The sequence below is a fragment of the Zonotrichia leucophrys genome, chromosome 3, assembly GCF_028769735.1.
Source record: "Zonotrichia leucophrys gambelii isolate GWCS_2022_RI chromosome 3, RI_Zleu_2.0, whole genome shotgun sequence".
NCBI classification, from domain to species: Eukaryota; Metazoa; Chordata; class Aves; order Passeriformes; family Passerellidae; genus Zonotrichia; species Zonotrichia leucophrys.
This window is the reverse complement of record NC_088172.1, coordinates 15,594,501-15,615,010: the sequence shown is the minus strand read 5'-3', so window position 1 is coordinate 15,615,010 and position 20,510 is coordinate 15,594,501. Positions and strand designations below refer to the sequence as shown.

General features: G+C 37.9%; 1 protein-coding gene across 1 annotated transcript in view; it reads left to right on the top strand.

Annotated features, from left to right (window-relative positions):
* UBE3D (ubiquitin protein ligase E3D) overlaps positions 1 to 20,510 on the top strand; it is a 77,552-nt gene that overhangs the window by 44,946 nt on the left and 12,096 nt on the right. The window contains exon 9 of the mRNA XM_064710102.1: positions 368 to 506. Coding sequence (XP_064566172.1) covers positions 368 to 506 — 139 coding nt within the window. The remainder of the gene's footprint in view (positions 1 to 367; positions 507 to 20,510) is intronic.

Genomic DNA, 20,510 nt, shown 5'->3' with positions numbered 1-20,510 from the left:
ATATATTAAAGTCCTGCAAAGAATACTCTATGTGTAAAATCATTGTATGATGGGAAATTACAAGTGACAGATGAAATTTTGTTCAGAAGTAATGAAACTGAATTAGAAACACGAGTGAATTTTTCTAAAATAGGCTAAGTTTTCCTTTCACATTATGTATATTTTTGAAAGATATTGGTGGTATGGGTAAGGCACTTTATCTAAATACACAGTGTTTTTCTGGTAAAACACATTGATCTTTGACTTTTACAGGGAAAACGTGAAGGGAATTTTTTATCACAGTGATATGACACATTTTAATATTTAATTGAAACTCATGGTTTAGATGTATTTTAAGAAAATGAAAAAGCTTTTTTTAACTCTATAGGCTTGCTGATGCGTGGGAAGATGATATGGGAGTTCATCCTTTAAAGTTTCCATCAGAAACATGTTTGGAATTATTGTTGATACTGGGTCTGAGTACCACATCTCTGCCACCTTCACTTCGATGCATGAACTCTTTTCAGGTAAGGAACAGCTTCTGTTTCATTAGAAAGGTGTTACTTTTGGAAAAAGAGAGATACCTGGGGGCCATAAACCCTTTCAGAGGGCTTGTCTTCTGCAGTTGTATGACTGTCCGTTATATTAAAATGTAGAACAAGGTGGAAAATGCCATTGGATTTTTAATCAGTTCATTACAGTTTAAAGTGATGAAATTTAAAGAAATTTCATCAAATTTAGGCTACAGTAGCTAGAAGAATTACAAAAAGTCTTTCAGGCTTAAAAAAAATCCTCAGCAACAACATAAAGATTTCCAGTGGTGAAAACATTCTTCTGTGTGTTACTTTGGAAGTTCTCAGCAATCATAGAAATTTTCCAAAGCAAACATTGTTGCAGGCACAGTAAATTGTGATTTTTATTTCTTTTGTAATGTGGTTGGAGGGTATGATTTTTACAAATGCAACAGAGACAACTGAATTAATGATGATATGACATAGCAGCTCAGTCTTTTTATGATGCTTCTGTCTTCCCCCCTGTAGTTACATAGTCTGTAGGTTGAGTATTGATGCAAATCTTAAATAACCAGCTGTTGAGCAGGAAGTGTGCTGAGTCTGTGTTTGTTCTGGCAGCTAGGAAAGAATCATCATCTTAGTGGGACTGAATGTTCTTAACAGTTTGTAACATGAAACCAGGTAGCCTCTATTCGTCTGTATTTCCTGTTTGTACTTAAGGCACCTCTAATTAGTGTTCCTGAGCTATGTTTACTGAAAAGTAGTCTTTTTGTAGATTTTGAAACAAAAAAGTGGTTGTAAAACAAAATCAAGTAATTGACTTTAAGAGAGTTACACTGATGTACAGCTGCTGAAAACTCCTCTTTTAGGAAATAGGTGCCTGCATTGTTTCTCACTTTGCATCTTGTGTGCTTGGAAACAGGGAATCTGTACATGGTGGTCACTTGGGTACAGCAGCAGCCACTGATTGCTTCAATGTTATTTTAATAGACAAAGTCAGAATTGTTACTGGTTTGTACATTCAGAGGCCATAAAATGGAAGAATCTCCTGGATGCCAATAGATTGCAATAATTATAAATTTCAAGGATTGGCCAGCACTAGTAATCCATGCAGCTGAGTATCCACGTTTCCTATTAAGAAGTGAACATTTTTGTTGTCTAATCCAAGAGGATGTATTCCTGATCTCTTACATTACCAGTAATCTGTGGTAAAGTCTTCGCTGCTTTACCCATGACAGGTTAAATGGAAGTCTCTTCCTGTGTGCCGAGGCTGTGTGTCCTGTATTGTTTCTGTGCATACTCAGTCCCATGTTGTGTATTTGGGATTCCTTTTGATTTGTGTATGGGGTAGAGACAGGAGGTGATAGATGTCTGTCAGCTGGTGTTTTTACCTCAGAGTGCACAAAACATCAGACTTTTCATTTTTTCCTTGGCTGACTTTGAATGATTGTGCTCAGTTGCTCTTGGATAATTTTAGCTTTGTGAGGTTACGTCTGTAAAGAAACCATTGCCCTTGAGGTGCAAGGTACAGGTCCTGCAAGCATAGGGTTATGTCAGCCATGGGGTGGGACATCATCATCCCCTGGAGACCCTCTGACCATGGCCTTTCAACCCCAGATTTCTGTGGAACAGATGAAAGCAAACAGTACTGGGCTAAACTCATTTACTGAGCACTGGCCTGCACAGATCGTGGTTTTCCTGCCTGTGTGCCAAAGTTGGCAATGTGACCATGTCCTGTCTTTCACAGCAACACACTTTGCAGTTTTTGAAAAGCCCAAGTTAGAAACCTGCTCTGCTAAGATAATGTTCTATTTTGCCAATTGGGAGGAAAGGAAAATGGCTTTTTTGATAAAATTCTGTGACTCCAACTGTCACTCTCCTTGGCAGACAGTCAATATCACCAAGTGTTGGCCCTAGAGGGCAAACACTGTCCAGTAAAACATTGTTTTATTTATTTTCATCTTTATAAACCTTGTTTGGATCTCAGTCAGTGAATCCATGAAGCAGAAACAAAGCTTGCCCAGGCTTTTCCCTGATGCTTTATATAATTTTGGGGATTTTTTTCTGGCTTGCTTCTTCATGTTCAGCGAATACTAGAATTACAGATCCTAGTTTTTTGTATTTTTCTTGGAAAAAGCTGGCAAGATCTGAAGAGAGCTTGAATAATGATACTAAATTGTGCTGTTGCCTGGGCATAGGATCATGCTGCATCCAAAATAGTGAAGATTGTGAGCCAAAAAGGGAATAATAAAAGGGCACTAATTGAAAACTGATATTTCATGTATCTTAATGGAGTAATGGCAAAATGACAAAACTAGCTATGCTTTATTTTGTGGCAGACCTTAATCTGGCAGTTGTCTAGAAAAATTTAAAACATTTTAATTCCATATTACAATGAAACTTGTATTTGAACTGAAAATAATTGCAGAGTTCCCTGTTATCTGCACAGTAGAACAGTGGCTGTCTTGTTCAACAGGGGCCAGGTTCCTGCAACAGAATGCTGGAGGAATTAGAAGGGAAAAACAACCCCAGAAAGTGCCAGAGTTTTCTCCTTTCATTTATATGTGTTTCCACAGTTGGACACATGGTGAGGAGTTAAATGGACTACTGCTTTCTACTGGTGCTTTTCTTTATGTTTTCATACAGTATTTGGAAATGTATCTAACAGACAGCTCTAATGTAATGATCTAAAAGTTACAGTTTAACTCCCAATACCCTGTTGCAGGAGCTTTTAAAAATCCAGTTTTTTTAATTAGGTAACCAAAAATGATCTCATTGACACCCATGCTTTTTGAGAATGTATTTACCCTTTCTCCCAATTATATTACAGTATTGCAGTGTTGACAAGCCAAAATTTTAGTTTGTATGCTTCTGCATTGGTGATGGTTAGGCTGTAAAAAGCACACAAAGGAAATCTGCTTAGTTGCTAATAATCTGTAATAAACTCTGTTCTGCCTTGTGCTCTGGAAGTACTCTCTGGGACCAGCTTAGCAGACTCTGTATCAGTGCTGAGACATAAATTACATTTTATTTTCCATTGGTGTGCTACTGCTTAGTAACATAATATTTGAAATCACTTTTCAATTTGGTTTTGACCCCGTAAAGATCTTTCAGTGTGATTTATGTTGCTAGAGGAGCCTGGGAGGGAAGAGCAGCAGCAGACTGTGCTACATAGCTCTGCTGGGTTTGAGGTGCTCACTACAGCCAGCTCATAAGTTTCCCAGGCTGTTGAGCCTAGATACTAGGTTGTCTTTGGCTCATCTCTCATTTCACCTGAACAATTGCAGTGACATTTTTTTGGTGGGCTATAGAGAGTTAAATCTTAGGAAGCCTGAGCCTGTAAACTCTGAAGGACTCTGTTTCTTGCTGGTTGATGGCAGCTCCTGGGTTTACTGGAGAACATGGTTTTTCAGCCCTGACTTGTACCTTCCCAGGCTTGTAATCCCTCACCCATACTAAGGATGTCTCAGATCAAGGTAATACGATTGACTGAGGCACTTGATACTTACCCTGGAGCAATGAGAAAAGCAGTAAGAAGGGAGAGAGGAGTTTGCTACTAGAAAAGATTAATTTTTTTCGTTTGCTTTTGCTCTGAGCGCTGTTTTGCTGCTTTCTCTTCAGCTCCATGACTCTGCACGGAAAGCTGAGTTACCTTATTACACACTCAATCTATTTGGCTGTCCACCCACCTGAGCTGTCAGCCCTTTGCTTTAGGAATGGCTGGGCTTTACTTTGTGTATTATTCTTAATACTTGCAAACACTTGTAGCTAGCACCCACTTGAGTTATCATGCACTTTATCACAGTGCTGCTCGGCTGCTGCTTCTGAGCACAGTCTCAGAGGCTGTGTTGGTATTTCAGAGCCTACAGCACAGAACAGTTAACACAGGGAGATGCTTTAAAGTGACAAGTAATCTCTGCAGTGTTTTTCTAACCTTATCTCGTCTTTCTCTGAATTCAAGCACAGTGAACAGAAAATGTCCTGGATATTGAATTCTTATGATGATATATGGGGCTGTTGTGCACATTTTCTCTCACTGCTGTTGCTGTGAGAAACCAGACATTTTACTTGCCCTATCAAGGCAGTATTCATAAGGCCACAGACTGTAAACAACAGTTTTCAGAGTTAAACAGATCATGGTTTTATTTTTACTTTTACGGTTGTGTGAAATTGAAGGAAGATTGTGATTAAGAACTGCTGAGCTGCTTCAAAATTTTGTTTCAAATAGCTCTTGATAGTTTTTGGAGGTGCATCCAGTGCCCCTGGTAGCTTTCAGCACAGTGTCTGCTTTGGTTAAGAGAAGTGAAGCCACTGTTTAAGAAAAAACAAAAAACTGTTTATTCTACCATTGCAGTAAGAATCCCTGGTGGCGTCTCTGAAGGAAAAACTCATTTGCAGTTACTTTACTTTCAAAAAAGAAGGAAAACCCAGGGTTTCTCATAGAACAGCCTGTCAATTCTCTGTCATTTAGTCTCTTAATACAGTGCAGAAAACTTGTTAAAGACAAGATGGTTTAGAAATACAGAATATCAGTTGCTCAGAAAATATAAGAATGAATAAATACAGTATTCATTATCGTTTAGTAGCTGTAGTGTATGAGTATCAAAAGGGTCATGAAACAAAATATAAAATTACTGCTGTCTCTCAGGTCTATGCTTGGTCCAAACTAAAGTGTCCCTTGATATTTGGTGGTTTTTAATATCAATGCTTTTATGTTTTGTGTGTCACTATATATATGAAAAAGCAATTTCAAAATAATTTCTTGCAAGAAGTTAGCTGAAGATAACAGATGCATCTGTGTCTTTTGACAATCCTTTTTGAAGCTAACAGCTGAGTAAAATTTACAAAAATCTGTTCAGCTTTTCCATTTGTTCTGGGCATTTGGAGCTGGGGAAGATGCACGTATTCTTTTAAGCTGGATTCCACTCTTTTGGAGCACTGTCAAACAGCAGCAAAGGAGGATAAAAATACAATAAAAGAAAATATTAGGAGTGAAGAAATGGCTTTCAAAATATTGTGTCTTTTATTGAACTATACCAGAAAGGAAAAGTAAATAAGTGAATTTATGCAGTAAAATGGCTTATTATTCCTTTAAACATTTTTTTTTAAATCACAGGCTATTGCCTGCTTAGTGAAGATCTCCCACAAAATGAATTAGAGGCCTAAATATGTATATTCTATAGTATTTCACAGACAAATGATGAGTTTTTAGACACAGTACAAATTTTTTAAAAATATTTCTCTCAAGTTTGCAACTGCCTATTCTCTGAAATTTTTGCATTAACAACTGACATTGACAATATTATGAAGCAACCACTGCAAATACATTGTAATCTGTTCAAATACAGTCATGTTTTCCTTAGCAGACCAATTCTATATAATGTGAACTACAGTGAACAAACTCAGAATATTTAGTGCCAGCCTCTTTTGGCTACTCAGATTTTACCCAAAATAATGATGTTTTGATTTTTGCAGGTTACTATAAAAGTACCTGCTATATGTTTTTTGTAGTTTTGACTAACTCAGATAGGTTTCCAGGATGACACAGAATGGATGTTTTTTCTGTTTTATTTGTGATGATTATGTGTAAGTTTTAAAGTTTAATTTCAAATTATTTATTTTAAACAGGAAAGAAGTACCTAAACCTTATATTTGAAAGCAGACGTAGTTTTGTAAAACATGCATACAATATTTCAGCAGCTTTTAAATAAAAGAACTTACAGTGTATATATTTAGGAGTTTTTTCATGTTTTTTGCATTTAATAAGAGCCATAATAAGTCTATTGAAACACTGCAGAATAATTAGGAAAAAATTCTAAAACTGTATGAACAAATTAAGATGTAAAATTATGAATAAATGCTGCCCAGAGCAAATGATATTAAGAGAGTTAGTGTTTCAATGACAAAACGGAATACTTCTTTGCAGAATTATAGAAATTTCTGTGTTCAATTAAGAAATTATTATTTTGTCTGCTGCTTAATTGTTCCATATTAAGTTGATTTATATTATTTCACTCAGGTTATCTTACTTGGTGTTCACTGTAAGCTGTCTTTTGAAAGTGTCTCTGGAGCATTCAGGTGTATATGTTGAGACTATCCTTTTTGTTTGTTGTTAACCTCAGTCTCAAAGGGAACAATTTTTTAGTTGAACTATAATCAGTATTTTTACCTTCTTGTTGAAACTGTACCAAAAATGTTTCATACTATTCTACATGCAGTGTATTAAAGCATAATGTCTCCTGGCTGAGAACTGTTCAGTTCTGTATATACAGGACCTTCCTGAAAAATGTCCATGTGTCCTTGTGTGTCCCTATATGTGTCATCCATATCTGCAGCACAGGCTCACATTTCTGGGCTATGGTTTTGTGATCTCTGTAGCTGCTTTGGTCATGCTAATGGGAAGGTATTATTTCCCTTATCTAATATGTGGCATGGCTACATCTCCTCTAATGGGAAGGAGCTGCCCATTTATATTGGCCTGAAACAGAATGAAATCAATCATGTGCAAACCTAAACTGAGGCTATGAATAGGAAAAATGCAAGCCAAGCTTACTTGTGGAAGCACAAGATTTTGTGATCCTTTTGGTGCTCAGTGGTGGAAAATCAGAACCTTGACAGCAGTGGCCCTAAACCAAGATTCAAAATTTGTCATCAGTTTCTTGGAAAAGGTAAATTGTTCTTTTCTTCCAAGGCAGTTCTCCAGTAAAGAGGAAATTAAGAGAGAGTGAACCTGCACTTATCATAAAGAGAAGTAGATTAAATTACAAAAAAAACATGTGCTCCAAGTAAGAAGCAGTGAACATGTAGATGCAGGCAAGTGCCTGCTCTGGAATTATGGTTTCCTGCTGCTTGAGAGGGAAGATCTTTTGAAAGAACAATTCATTTCTGGAATTCTCTTTGCCTAGAATATAGGAAAAACCACCTGTTGCATAAGCATGTAGTAATACAGTTCAAAGCAGTTTTCTTAGAAAAGATGCTCTTTTCTTAGAAAAGATATGTCATCGTGGGGGTTTGACCCTGGTTGCCCACCAAAGCTGCTTTATCACTCCCCTCCTTAGCTAGACAGGAAACTGCAATGAACAGCTCCTGGGTCAGTGAAAGGATGGGAGGAAATCACTCACCAGCTACTGTCATGGCCAAACCAGATTTGACTTGGGGAAATTAACTGAATTTACTAAGGATCAAATCAGAGTGGGATAAGCACAGAGAAGTAAAACAAAATCTTGAAAATGTTTACCCCCGAGTCCTCCCTTTTCAGGTTGAATATATTCTCAATTCTTTGACAGTTCCTCCTAGTAGTGCAAGGATGTGGAGAATGGGGGCCATGGTGAGTTCATCACACATTGTCTTTGCTGCTCCTTCCTTCTCAGGCAGAGGATTCTCACACATTTCCCCTGCTCCAGTGTGGATCCCTTCTGTGAGGTGACAAGCCCTGCCAGCAAACTGCTCCAGTGTGGGCTCCTCTATCCATAAGTCCTTCCAGGAGCCCGCTCCAGCACAGGCTTCCCACAGGGTCACTGCATCCTGAAAGCATCCACCTGCTCTGGCACAGATTCCTCCACAGGCTGCAGGGGAACCTCTGCTCCAGTTCCTGGAACACCTCCTCTCCTCCTCCTTCACTGACCTTGGTGTCTTCAGAGCTGTTTCTCCCACACAGGCTCACTCCTCTCTCACAGATTGTTGAACAGGGTTTTTCCCCCTTCTTAAATCCATTATCCCAGAGGCACAGCCACCACCACTGATGGGCTCTGCCTTGACCAGCTGTGGGTCCATCCTGGAGCCAGCTGGCGTTGGCTGTGTCAGACATGGGGAATCTGGCAGCTTCTCACAGAAGCCACCCCTGCAGCCTCCTGCTACCAAAACCTTGCTATGCAAAACCAATACAGGCATTTACCATTTAGATGTGAATGTATAATTAATTGCAGGGATCCTGTTTAGATGGCCTGTGAATAAACTGCTTGAAAGGGGTGAAGACAGAGCTAATTTTTCCAGTTTTCATCTACTGTGAACCTTCTGATTTTTCCAAGTCTGAAATCTAAAAGTGTAGTTGTTATGTCCTAATGATTGAGTAGTTGTGTAGGTAATGCACAATTAAGCAGAAATTGAGAGTTTGTCTTTATCAATAGGCACCACACTGTAGAAAAGACAAATACCCATGTTTTATGTACCTGAATATATACATAAAGAAGTCTTATGGGAGGTCTGATATACTGCTAGACCATTCATTCCTATTTATTAATTGAGGCTGTTTGTGACTGAGAAACACGCTCTGCTGAAAGGATATATTTAGACCTGTGCGCAACCAAATACTGCAATACATGTTCAGCGTGGTTTGTATAAGGCTGCTTCCCTCCAAAACCTTGGCATCTCTGAGATAATCTTAGCTCTACCCAGATTGCAGTTAATAGCTTGATTTATGTGAGGTGCAAGTGTCAATATTGTAGCTAAAAATGCACAGAAATCACATTATCAGCTACAAAGAGCTCTTTTGCTTTAAAAATAATACTGAGTCATTGGATAACAATGGTTCTGTAATGGAGATTTTCCTTAGGAGTTCATGTTGTTATGCTGTGTGTTTTGTGAATGTGTGTTGTTATGGAAAGCTACAACATTGTTAATTTCCATTAAGAGTCTGGATAGAAGCTTTGAAGCTACTTGAGGAGTCCAGAAAGCTCTGCAGAATAAAAGATGTATTTATAAGGATGATTCTTAGTAGGTTTAAAAGTGCTTTAAAAACGGATGGATACAACTCTCTTAGATTTCAGGTATAGGCTGGAGCAGATATGATGTTATCACAAATTACAAGATTTTGAGGAATCCTGAGGGAGGTTGTCAATAAATCCTAGCGTTTTATTAACAGACAGGTCAGCTTGCCAAGGCACTTAGAGCAGCTCAGGAGTGTTACATGTTCAAGAGCTGGAAACAGTAATAATGTCTTCAAGGAGACAAATGGACAAATAAACAAAAGGCTGTAAACCCAGAGCATAATAATTGAATCGATGACTTGACTATGATAAAGTACGTGGTGGACAAAAAGGAAGAGGGCTGTTAAGTTCTCCTCTTTTTATTGTCAGTTGAAAATGAGTCTGGAATGGATCTTTTGGTGAAGAAGTCAGTAATGCCTCCAGTGAGAAACATACAATTTGCCTTCCCTCAGAAGCAGAAGCCCATCATTCTGTTGCAATGTCAGTAGAGAGTAGTGTGCTCTAAATCTTTGTGCTTAAATCATAGGTCTGTTCCGGGGGTGGTGGTTGATGACAAATGGTCCTGCTTGAAAGCTTCTGCTTCTTAAAGAAGAAAACTCTGTTTGGATTTAGAAAAGCTAGAATGGACATGGCATGGGGAACAGAACAGAGCACTGTCTGTCCAGGGGTAGGGAGAAACCTGAAGTGTAAGAGATGAGATAGACCAACTACCCCTTTACTAGGCTGGTGATGTTCTCATTGGCATACACCAACACAATTGTGACTGGCCAAAAAAAGGACAAGATTATTTCCTTTTCTAAGTTGTTTGCTGCTTTATCTATAGAAAAGATCAGTTTTGTGAATATTTCTTTGTAATAGCTCCAGTGCTATTGATATGAAGGAAGCTCGTTTACACATGGGAATGTGTGGAGGTATCTCAGCCAATGCATTTTATAGAGCTGCTAAAATAAGATTTGGAATATTCCCGTGGGAGGAAAGAGAAGGGTAAAAGGGTGTGTAAGCATTAACACAACTTACTGAAATAAGGAGACTGTTTAGTATCCAATAGAAAGCTGTCATGCCTTGAGGTGAAATGTGGCAACCATTTAGCAATATGTAGAAAAACTTGCAGAAATCTGAAGATGCCGTAGCAGAGTGCGATCACAGAGAGTGTTGGGTGGGCAGACTGTGATTGCTGTTTGGACTTTTGCCAGGCATTTTGGTTAAAGTTTCTTCATCTGTCTCCCAGAAGCCTGACAAGTAAAATAGGAAGTGATTCTGCCTTATGGAAGGAAAGAAAGAAAAAAATATTATTCCTAAAGAAAAAAACCTGCATTCCTATATAGCTAATGTAAACTATAAAAGCATGGTGTATAGAGAAAGAGACTATTTTAAAACACCAGTTCCTAGTCTCCATTATTTTTGTGAGCTATGGCACTGTAGATAAATGAAACCAGATCAGGGAGCTATATTTCTTCTGTTGCTTTTAGTGAGCTTGAGTTTTATATGGAAAAGAGAAGAAAAAAAAAGTATTAAGCACCTTGCATGGAAAAGAATCTTGCCTGAAAATTTGTACAAGTGAAGATGCTATTTTAATTGTACTGACTGTTTTGGCTACTCAGTCCACTTCTAAGTTCTTCCAGAATGCATGGCATTTCTAAATATTATCCTGAAAATGACTGGACGTTTTACTGTTCAGATGTTCTCACTTCCTGTGACTGGTACTGCTGACCATTGTTCTGCTTCTTATCAATAAGTGCATAATTCAGCTTTACATAAAAGGTTTTCTTGCTGTTGATGCTCCAGTCTTTGTCATATTTGCTATTTTCATATGTCCCACCAAATTAAAAAAAGGCTATTATTGTGTAATGGGGGGTGACTAGCTAACAGATTTCTTTCTTTACTCACCAGAGAGCTTGCTGCTGACTTTATATTTCATGTTTTCATACAAAGTCTATTTCATTCATCATTTGCTAGATTTACAGAAGTTAAATTCTCTCGTTTCCCAATTTGTTAACCATTTTGAGTTTTATGCACTGATGAGTTTCCATGTTACTTTCTCATTTTTATTAGATACAAATTTGCTTTGTTTCCATGCCATTTATGAGCAGACAGCTCTTTAATTCTTGCACTTTTTCCCTGTTTAGACACTAACTTTTAATGCTTACCGTTACCTAATTGTATTTTCTTTTTTTCAGGTGTGGGAGGGGGGAACAACAGGGCTTTTTATCCTTCTTTGTAGCAAAGTAGAATCAATTGTGCTTCTTTAACTTTAAAAAAAAAAGGTCTGCTGAACACACAGAAGCCTTCCTATCATATTTCAGTTTGCCTTCTCTGCTTGCACAGAAAGGAAATGCATTTTCAGCTGTATTTTTGTGGAGCAGTAGCTAATGACTAGTCAAATTAATCAGAAGTGTATATTCTGCATAATTGTCCTGAGGATATATTCCTTTACATGACTACTTTTCCTATTTTAAGGTAGGATGTATAATGTGACTAAATAATGTCTGTGAAACTTACTGTATTCTCTTCTGTATGCTTTTATGTGTCAGAGCTATATTGCTCGGTGCTAAGATTGATTTAGGCCACTCCTGTGTGAGGAGTTTGGGGAGAGACCATTCTCCCATTTGCCTGGTAATTACATTATCTTCTGAGGACTCTACTCAACACAGTTGTATCTACAACACTAGATTTAGATGAAGCAGAGCTCTGATTCCACCTGGAAATGATTGTGCTCCTGTAACTTAGTTAAAATGAGCTGTCAGAAGTGAGACAGTGTTTATGTATTTTTTAGGTGTAGCTCAGAAGCTGGAGAAAACCCTGGTGACACTTCATAGCTAATCATTTTATGTAAGCCTTTCCTGCAAAGGCAGGGCATGCATTCCTAATACAAAACAACGAAGAAGTCAAGAGGGACTCTTTTACAACAATACTGATACTGGTTAAAGTATTAATACTTGTTAAAGTGCAGTGTCACTGTTGGATTGTATTCCTTTCCCAGCCTACATTCTGATAATTTACAAAGCAACTGAATGCCTGATTAAATATGGCATATTTAATATGATTAAATATTCAATATGATTCCAATATGATTCTCAAAACAACCCCATACTATTTTTTTACAAGGTAATCATCTTGAAGAAGATGCAAGTCACAGAAAAAGAATTTCATGTAAAGAAATTATCTTAATCTCACGTGCTACTCTGTTTATGCAGAAGTGACTCGTCAGTCCAGTTTTCACCATTCCAATAAAAATTGGCAGGACTTTGGATTACCTAGAGTTCTCATTCAAATGAACAAATACTGAGTGGATTTAAAGTTAGGCAATCATTTGGGGTGTCCAATTGAAAACTTAGGAGCTTTTTCCTCATCTTGTAAGCTTAAAAATTCTAGTGGTGGTCTTCAGGTGGTGGCAGCTTTGCTTTAATTAGTTTGTGTGGTATTACAGAAATTCACCTGAAGCATTTGTGGTGATAGCTCAACATTGTAGGCAAGGACCTGAACCTTTTGAAGTTAATATCAAAACTCTCTTTGGCTTCAGTGGTGCAGAACTGGCCTGCAAATGAATAAACCAGCCAGCTGGATATATTGTAGGGAAATAATTATTGCAGACTCTGAAAGTTCCTCATTAACACTATTGCATGTGAACTTCGCAAGCAAATGCTTGAAGCTAATCTCCAATAGCTGTTTGTTAGACAAGTGAATTAATAGCTGTGGCTGCTGGTTCATGCAGAGGGTTCTCTGTTGGATTTTTTTGTCCTTTACTTGAAGACTTCAATCAGTATAAATGATTTAAAGGCCTCACTCCACTAGATGGGGAAAAGATGCTTGTAATGTAGTACTTGCTTACATTCTGCAGTTATTGATATGATATAATATTTTTACACTTGGGTAAGTATAGATTTTGAATAAAAGAATTTAATTAACACTGAATAAATGTTCCTCATAAGGGAAAAATTCTCTATTTCTATTTCATTAATGCTTCATGCTTCTAGCAGTTAACTAATTTAATTTTACTCCTGGTGTTCAAGGTCTGTGCTTTTCTTTCCTTCTGTTTTTCAGTCTTTTTGTTTTTTAAACAGGCTTTATTTGTGTTTTATAGTGGGGAAAAAGAAGATCAGCCAGAAATGGAAGATAGGGAAAAGTGCAAAACATTTTTTCCTGTAGTTGGACTTCGTGTAATGCACAGTGGACATGTATCTGTGACTGTGCATAAAAAATCTGTAATGTGAAAAAAATTAAGTTTTTGGAAAGATCCCTGAGATTTAAAGATTACAAGGCTCTATTTTAAAAAGCAAGCTAAGGGACAGTTAATTCTTTTAAATCAGTAAAGGTAGGGAGGATCAGTCACATTATAAAAGTAACCCTTGCACATGGAAGCAACAATGCTCATTTAATTTGGCTTAGTAAGGCAACTTAAGATTTTGGGGATCAAAATCCCTTTTGAGAGTTGTTTTTATCTGTATATGCAGTGCAATAGAATTTTGTATCAGATGCCTAAATTCAGGAAACAAAGTGAATGAAATGAGGTGGCAGATGTTCAAAGTGAATAAAAAATATCTGTTCATGTTGTGTGTCAACCAGCAAGGGGTTTAGTGAGAAGTCTAGGAGAATGATTGTTTTAGAAGTTTGAGGCAAACAATTTTTCATTTTTATTTTTTCCACTCAGTACAGGTTTATTAAAGGTTTTCATGCAGAAATGTTAAGTGCCTGGTGTTGATCTTTGGTAGTTCTTAGTGTTTATCTTATAAAGCTGGTAAAATTTTTAAGAACTTCAGGTTATTTCTTTCAAACCTTAAGGTCATGCTGTGATTCTCAGCTTTGGAACATTTCTAACGTGTTCTTGATAATCATCTTTTTACATTTCTACTAATTGATACTATTTTTCATTCACTGAACTTGGGGAAATGCTAAATTTTTCTTTTATAATGCAGGCAATTGCGGTTCAACAGCATATTTTTTAGTGGCCTTGCCCTAAGGAAGATATTTTAAACAGTATTTTAGAAGTCTTAGAGCAGACCAATGTGCTGTAATAATTATACTTCAGTAATCCAAAGTGATGCCTCCAGGGAGATATCTCTCCAGTGTGTACTTTGTTCATATATATTTATCCTTGATGGTAAAATTGGATTAAAAAAATAAGAAAAAGAATTGGAAGAAAGAATCTGAAAAATTGATTCTTCTTGAAGGTCATTAATGTTTTTTAAAAAGAAGTTAAAAATGAACATGAAAATGTCATTGTTAAAGAAATTGTTCTAGCTTTGTTTTGCATAATAAGATTTTTATCAGGACAAGAAAAGGTCTCATAATAATAAAAGCTAATTGTTATTTTCCTCTGAAACTGGAAAGTATTCAGTGGCTGGGAAACAAAGAAAAAAGAGTGGGGTAGAAAAAGAAGCTTGAAGAGAATAATATGTACTATATGGAGCCATAAGCTGACGGAGAGATTCATACTATATTGTAGTATAAAGAGGTTGCAAAGGAGAAGGGGAGAAGAGAAGGCAACCAAAACTGCAAGATAAGGTTTAATTCAGAAGCATTTTCTGTCCATATTTGACTAAAGTATCTTTCAAATGAATGAAGGAGATTGATTTCTGAAAAGAAGCTTAGGCAGCAAAATTAAGAGGGAATGTGAAATTTGCGCTGTCTAAACCACCCAAAAAGAGCAGAGTAGACAAAATTCAGTTTGTAAGTTTTACAAAACATTTGAACCATTTGTGTTCAAGGATGCCTTAGAACTACTAAACTTTGTTAGTTAGCTGGTTCACTTAAAAAAATGCATGCAACAGAAATACATTTAGAGTCACAGAGTCATTGAGGTTGGACATGACCACTTGATATCCCCCTGCTAAAGCACAGACAACTAGAGCAGGTTACCCAGGAGCACGCCCAGTTGGGTTTTAAATACCTTCAAGGATGGAGATTCCACAGCCTCCCTGGGCCGCCTGTGCCAGTGTTGTACCCTCTTGCAGTCAAAGAGTTCAGAAGGAATTTCATGCTCTTTTATTTGTGCCTATTGCCTCTTGTCCTGTCAGTAGGCACTACTGGGAAGAGTCTGGCTCTCTCATCTTCACTCCCTCCCATCAGGTATTTTTACACATTGATATGATCCCCCTGGACCTTCTCTTGTCCAGGCTGAACAGTCCCAGCTCTCAGCCTCTCCTCATCGGAAAGTCACTCCAATATCTTAGTCATCCTCATGGTCTCTTCTTAGCCTGTTCTTAGCCTTTTCCTCACTTCATTAAGTCCATATCTTTCTTGTACTGGGGAGCCTAGACCTGGACTCACCAGTCCAGATGTGACCTTGCCAGTGCTGCTTTGGGTGAAGGATGAGTTCCCTCAGTTTGCTAGCAGCACTTTTCCTGATGCAAAGTGTGTCCACTATGTTCTGTTACCTGGTCCTCCTTCATGAAGGGCGAGTCTTCCCTGCTGGTCTCAGGGGCCTGGGATTCTTGCAGGCTGATGATCAGCAAAGATTGAGGCAAAAAGGACATTGAGTACCTCAGCCTTTTAGTGTCTTTTGTCAGCAGAGCCTCAGGCACCGTGCAGGCCAGTGCTGTGCTACTCAGTGCTTGTGTGTCTCTGAGAGCCTGCAAGGAGCTGCCTCCTGCCTCACTCGCTTCTCACCCTCTGCTGACGTGCTTTGCTGTCCATGGTGGCGGCTGTTGTTGCAGTCAGCTGTTTAACTGGGGACCCAAAGAAGCCATTCAATTTCTGAGGTGTAGGGTTGATTGTACCTGTTAGATGTTGCTCTGGGTCTCTGCAGTGATGGATAGGTCAGGAGTGAATATTGGTTCAATGGTAGTCTCTAAATAATTGCATTATCCCAGCCCAGTGAGACAAGCAGTCCCTACGTATCCTATACATGTGTGCAGTTAATGTCTTTGTCTGACACCAGTGTTTTAACAGGTATTTCATTTTTGAAATGGGTTTTATTTCAGCCGGTTATCCAGGGTGCTGTCAAAGAAGCCCATGTGTGAGCTGTGCTTTGCAGTGATAAATGAGTAGAACTTGTATCATAATCTGTTGGGTTTTTTTGCTTGGATCCCTTTTCAGAATGTGATGGGTGGCCTACTTTTATGGGGATGAAATATTATTTTCCTGTTCTTTTGTGACATAATGGGTCTTGTAAACAGTTGCATAGTGTTTTGGAGTAGGTGGCATTATTAGGATGGTTATTAGTTATTTTGGGGATGCTGATACATCAATTCTGTATTTGTCTCTTGAATCTTCCTCATCTTTTGCTAATTATAGTTGGTCTTGAGGGGAATCAGCTTCCTAAATTAAATAGACCAGAGTAACACACAGTGTTTCTGGAGTGTGTTCAGGTGACAACTGGTTTATGTCACCTAATTCCATGTTCACAACCCCCAGATTATTTCACAGTTCTCTGGTGGGCATATGCTAATGTTGCTACCTACACTCCTATTTGGGAGCAAACTTCCAAATCCCTTTGCCCTGAAAGGAAGTTCCTTTCTCTTCTGTTTCCAGGCTTATTGAGCAAACTTGTTCTTTTCTTTCTGCTTTAAGAATTTTTTGGTGTCTTTTTCCTGCTGATTGATGTATTTCCTCTGTTCTATCAATTGCATTTCTTTTAAAATCAAATATAAGCTCTTCAGCAGATTCTGTGATTACTCATGCATCAGTTATCTGGAACTGAGAAGATCTTGTGCAGATTTTTTTCTGGTTGACTATTTTGCTTACCTAAGAAAGACTCCCTCCCATCTTTTTTTTCTTATGTCTTCTCTTCTCCCCACCTTGCTGGCTCCTGAAAATTGGAAACATGAGAGGCCTTGTCTGAGCATTGGATTAAGAGCCAGGAAATCCTTACTCTTTCCATGACTCATTGTGTGTGTCCTTGGGCAATCTGTTACAATTACAGCTAAAAGCTGTGCATAGCACTTGGCTGAAAAATTAAAAGCATGATCCAAGGAGATTATTTCGAATTTCAGTCAAAGTGTGGCAAATTTCAATCAAAAGTGACAAAAAAGGGAGGCTGCAGAAAGTGAGTATGGGGGGAAACAGTTTGTTTATGAGCTCCATAAAATGGTTATGAGGGGAGATAAGTAATGCTCACAGGAATTTCTATCTTGTTATTCCTTTGATTCTGTCACAGTGCAAGCATATGCTGTGGTAGTAGATGCATACACATTCCTCAGTTTCAGAGCTGATATGTTTTTATTAGAAATGAAATGGGTAAATAAGAGTGATGGAAGAGGAGAGGGTGCACTGTTCAATAGATGCACCTGCATTCTACTTTTTAAATCCAGTTCTCTGAAGGTTTTCTTGGGAGATTGGTTTTGTGGTTGTGTTTAAATGTGTGTAAATGCTGAGGTTTTCCTGAGTGTTTGCTTAATTTTTGTCACATTTCACATCTTTAAGGATGTGAACTCTTCCTCACAATTCAGAAGTAGCAGAGATCTGTGGGGAGTGCAAAGGTCTGGGGCTTCTAGGCGGGATCACGTGGAGGTCAGAGAAGAGATATGGAATCATTTACCTGTATTTTCCGTGATAAATCAGACATAAAAATAACTTCAGGAAGTAACAGAATATGATATGATGGTATGATATGATATGATATGATATGATATGATGGTATGGAAAGCTGCCTTCTGTATCCTGCTTCCTTATGTGACTTCTATGTATAAAGCTGAATATGGTGAAAAGCTGCCTATGGAACCTGCTGCTTCCAGAGTGTATTTGCAGATGTTTTAATACCATGTCCATTCAGTGTTCATTCACATGACATTGCCTATACCTTTATTTTGACTATTTTAATGATCTGTACATCAGCTCCCATTGCTGTGGTATTGAGGGTGGTAATTTTCTATTCAGCAGCAACCTATCTAATCTAAGCCTTTCCATCGCCCCCAGCCTCTTGTACATGTAACCTTGTCTCTTCCTTCTGCCTCTTTGGCATTATCCAGTGACTATGCAGATGTGCCAACACAGTGGGGAGGAAGTTTGCAAGAGCATTTGGTTATTGCTTAACCTTCCACCAAAGAAATGCATATGAAATACATTAGTGAAGGCTGCTGGGATCCATGTATAATCTTTGATATTGGTGAAAGTGAATGCTTTATATATTTTTTTCCTTCATCTTCTTGGTTTGTGCTTTTATTGCAGCCATAGCCTCTTCCAAAAAAGGCTGTGCTTGGGATAAGTGTTTGGCTTTGAATAATTAAATGCCTATATGAGGGGTTTATTCCTGTTTTTGAATAGTCATGGTTAATTGAGAAGAACAGTATCAGGGCTCTGAGATTCAGAACTTCCAGTGATGCTGCAGTATGCAACAGGCCATTGTTGCAAAAGGTCAGTCCTGTCCCTGCAGTGGAAGTTGCTGTGCCAGTGAGTGGGGTCAGTCTGACCTCTGCCTTAGAGTGTTAACTTGCATTTCCCACTCTTGCTGCTCTTCTGATATGCTGGGATAGGAATCTGATGAAGAGACTGTTTCAGAAAGGGTTTTGGTCTGGATTCTGTGCTATCACATGCTTATCCTAGCTTCTGTGAGCAGTTTTTACTTCACAGACTCACAGTAATTGGTCTGGTTTGTATCTGGGACCTCATGGAATTCTTGTATTTCATCAAATTTAGTCCTGTTATTGCAGATAACATTATGGATCATCAATGGGTCAACCTCTGTCTTAAGATCCCCCTGGTTCCTTGTACAGCCCTTCCTTTAGGAAAGCAAATTAACTTTCAATTGCCATTAATTGATGCATTCATCAAAATTTTCCAAATCTGTCCTGATAGAGAGTAAGTATTTAAAATTGTGTGGTGCCTAGCAGAGGCAGGAATTCAAAAGCTATTTATAAGTCTAGATTTGACTCCTGTAAGCACTTCACCACATGAATAATTGCCTCCCTTGGACAATAGAGGTGTTCCAATGTGTGTACAGAATCAAAGATCCACTTTGATTCAAAGTTCAACTTTGGAATAACCATGTTATTGTTGGGGAAATCATTAGAATCAAAAGGACGAGGAAGTTTGTCTCTGGTCAAAGTTGTTTTTTCAGTATTGTTTTCAAAGAGAATTCTCTGTCATAACTTGTTTTAAAATCTTTCTTACTCTCTTGCTAATTTAATAAACTTCTCTCTCATGGGTGACTACTGACAAGAAATACTTAGAAAGGATGCAATTTAAATGTACTGAAGTCAAGGTTAATTGCATTAAACCTTCTTAAAATGCAAGAATCATATAATACCAGGAAAATAAACATCTAGCATGCAGAAATTACATTATTACATTCCTTCTCTCAGTTGTTCTACAGGCACGCTTTTTCATAATGAAAGACATAAGGGACTTGAAGATCGTTTAGACAACCATTTTAATTTCTTACAATGTTCTCATTCAAACTTTGGACTTTTGATTTTCAATCATGCTGAGAGTTCCCAGAGCTGAGGGCTCATGCTGCCCATGGAGAGCCTTCCTGGTATCTCCATAGTTAAATTTTATTTATTTTATACACCATGTCCTACTCTCACAAGAATGTGGCAATAAACATAGTAGTAACAAACCTCATACATCTTTCAACACCTACTTCCCCACAGATCTTTGCTTTTAAAAGTCTTCACTTTATTTACTTTTACTTTAGTATGAGTTAATAAATAAATTAGTAAACCTTGATGAAAAGAGGTTTAACTTACAGAATTGATGCTTGAACACAGTCTGCTTTCAAAAAATCAAACTACTTGAAAGCTTTTATCTTCAATTACCTTATTGCTACAGGAAAAATATTCTGAAAATGGTAAATACTGTATTTTCTTATGAAGCTACAAGGTCAGTAATGGTTCTTTTTACCAAGAAAACATGTTTTCATGAATTTGAGCCTTAAAATGGGTGGTTTCAGCTTTTCTTCTGGTTGCAGCTGGCAAAGGAATGTGCTCAATCCCTAGAAATAAAAATCAGTTTGACCTAGTAACGGCTATAGGGATCTTAGAGACCAGAAATGCACACTGTAAAAATACCTGATATAATTTAGGAGCTCAAATCTCACTGAGAGTGGCCTTAAAATCCTACATCCTTTAGAGGCTTTGAAAATGTTTTATTACCCAGCCAGTATTAAGCAGTGTTTACTGAATGCTTGGCCATTTAATAGGCATCATGAGATTTTACAGGAACAGGGTGACCTGGGACCAAAGGACAGCCCTGCTCAGACTCTGTTCCCCTGGGAATGAATCATAATAGGAGAAGATGTTTTCCTAAATATACCTTCATTATTGTGGTTTTGTTTTCTTCTGTGTGTCTCTCTATTTCACAGGATACAAATGAATGCCTTATATAATTTTTATCCTTCATCTTCTTGGTTTGTACTTTTATTGCAGCCATATCATCT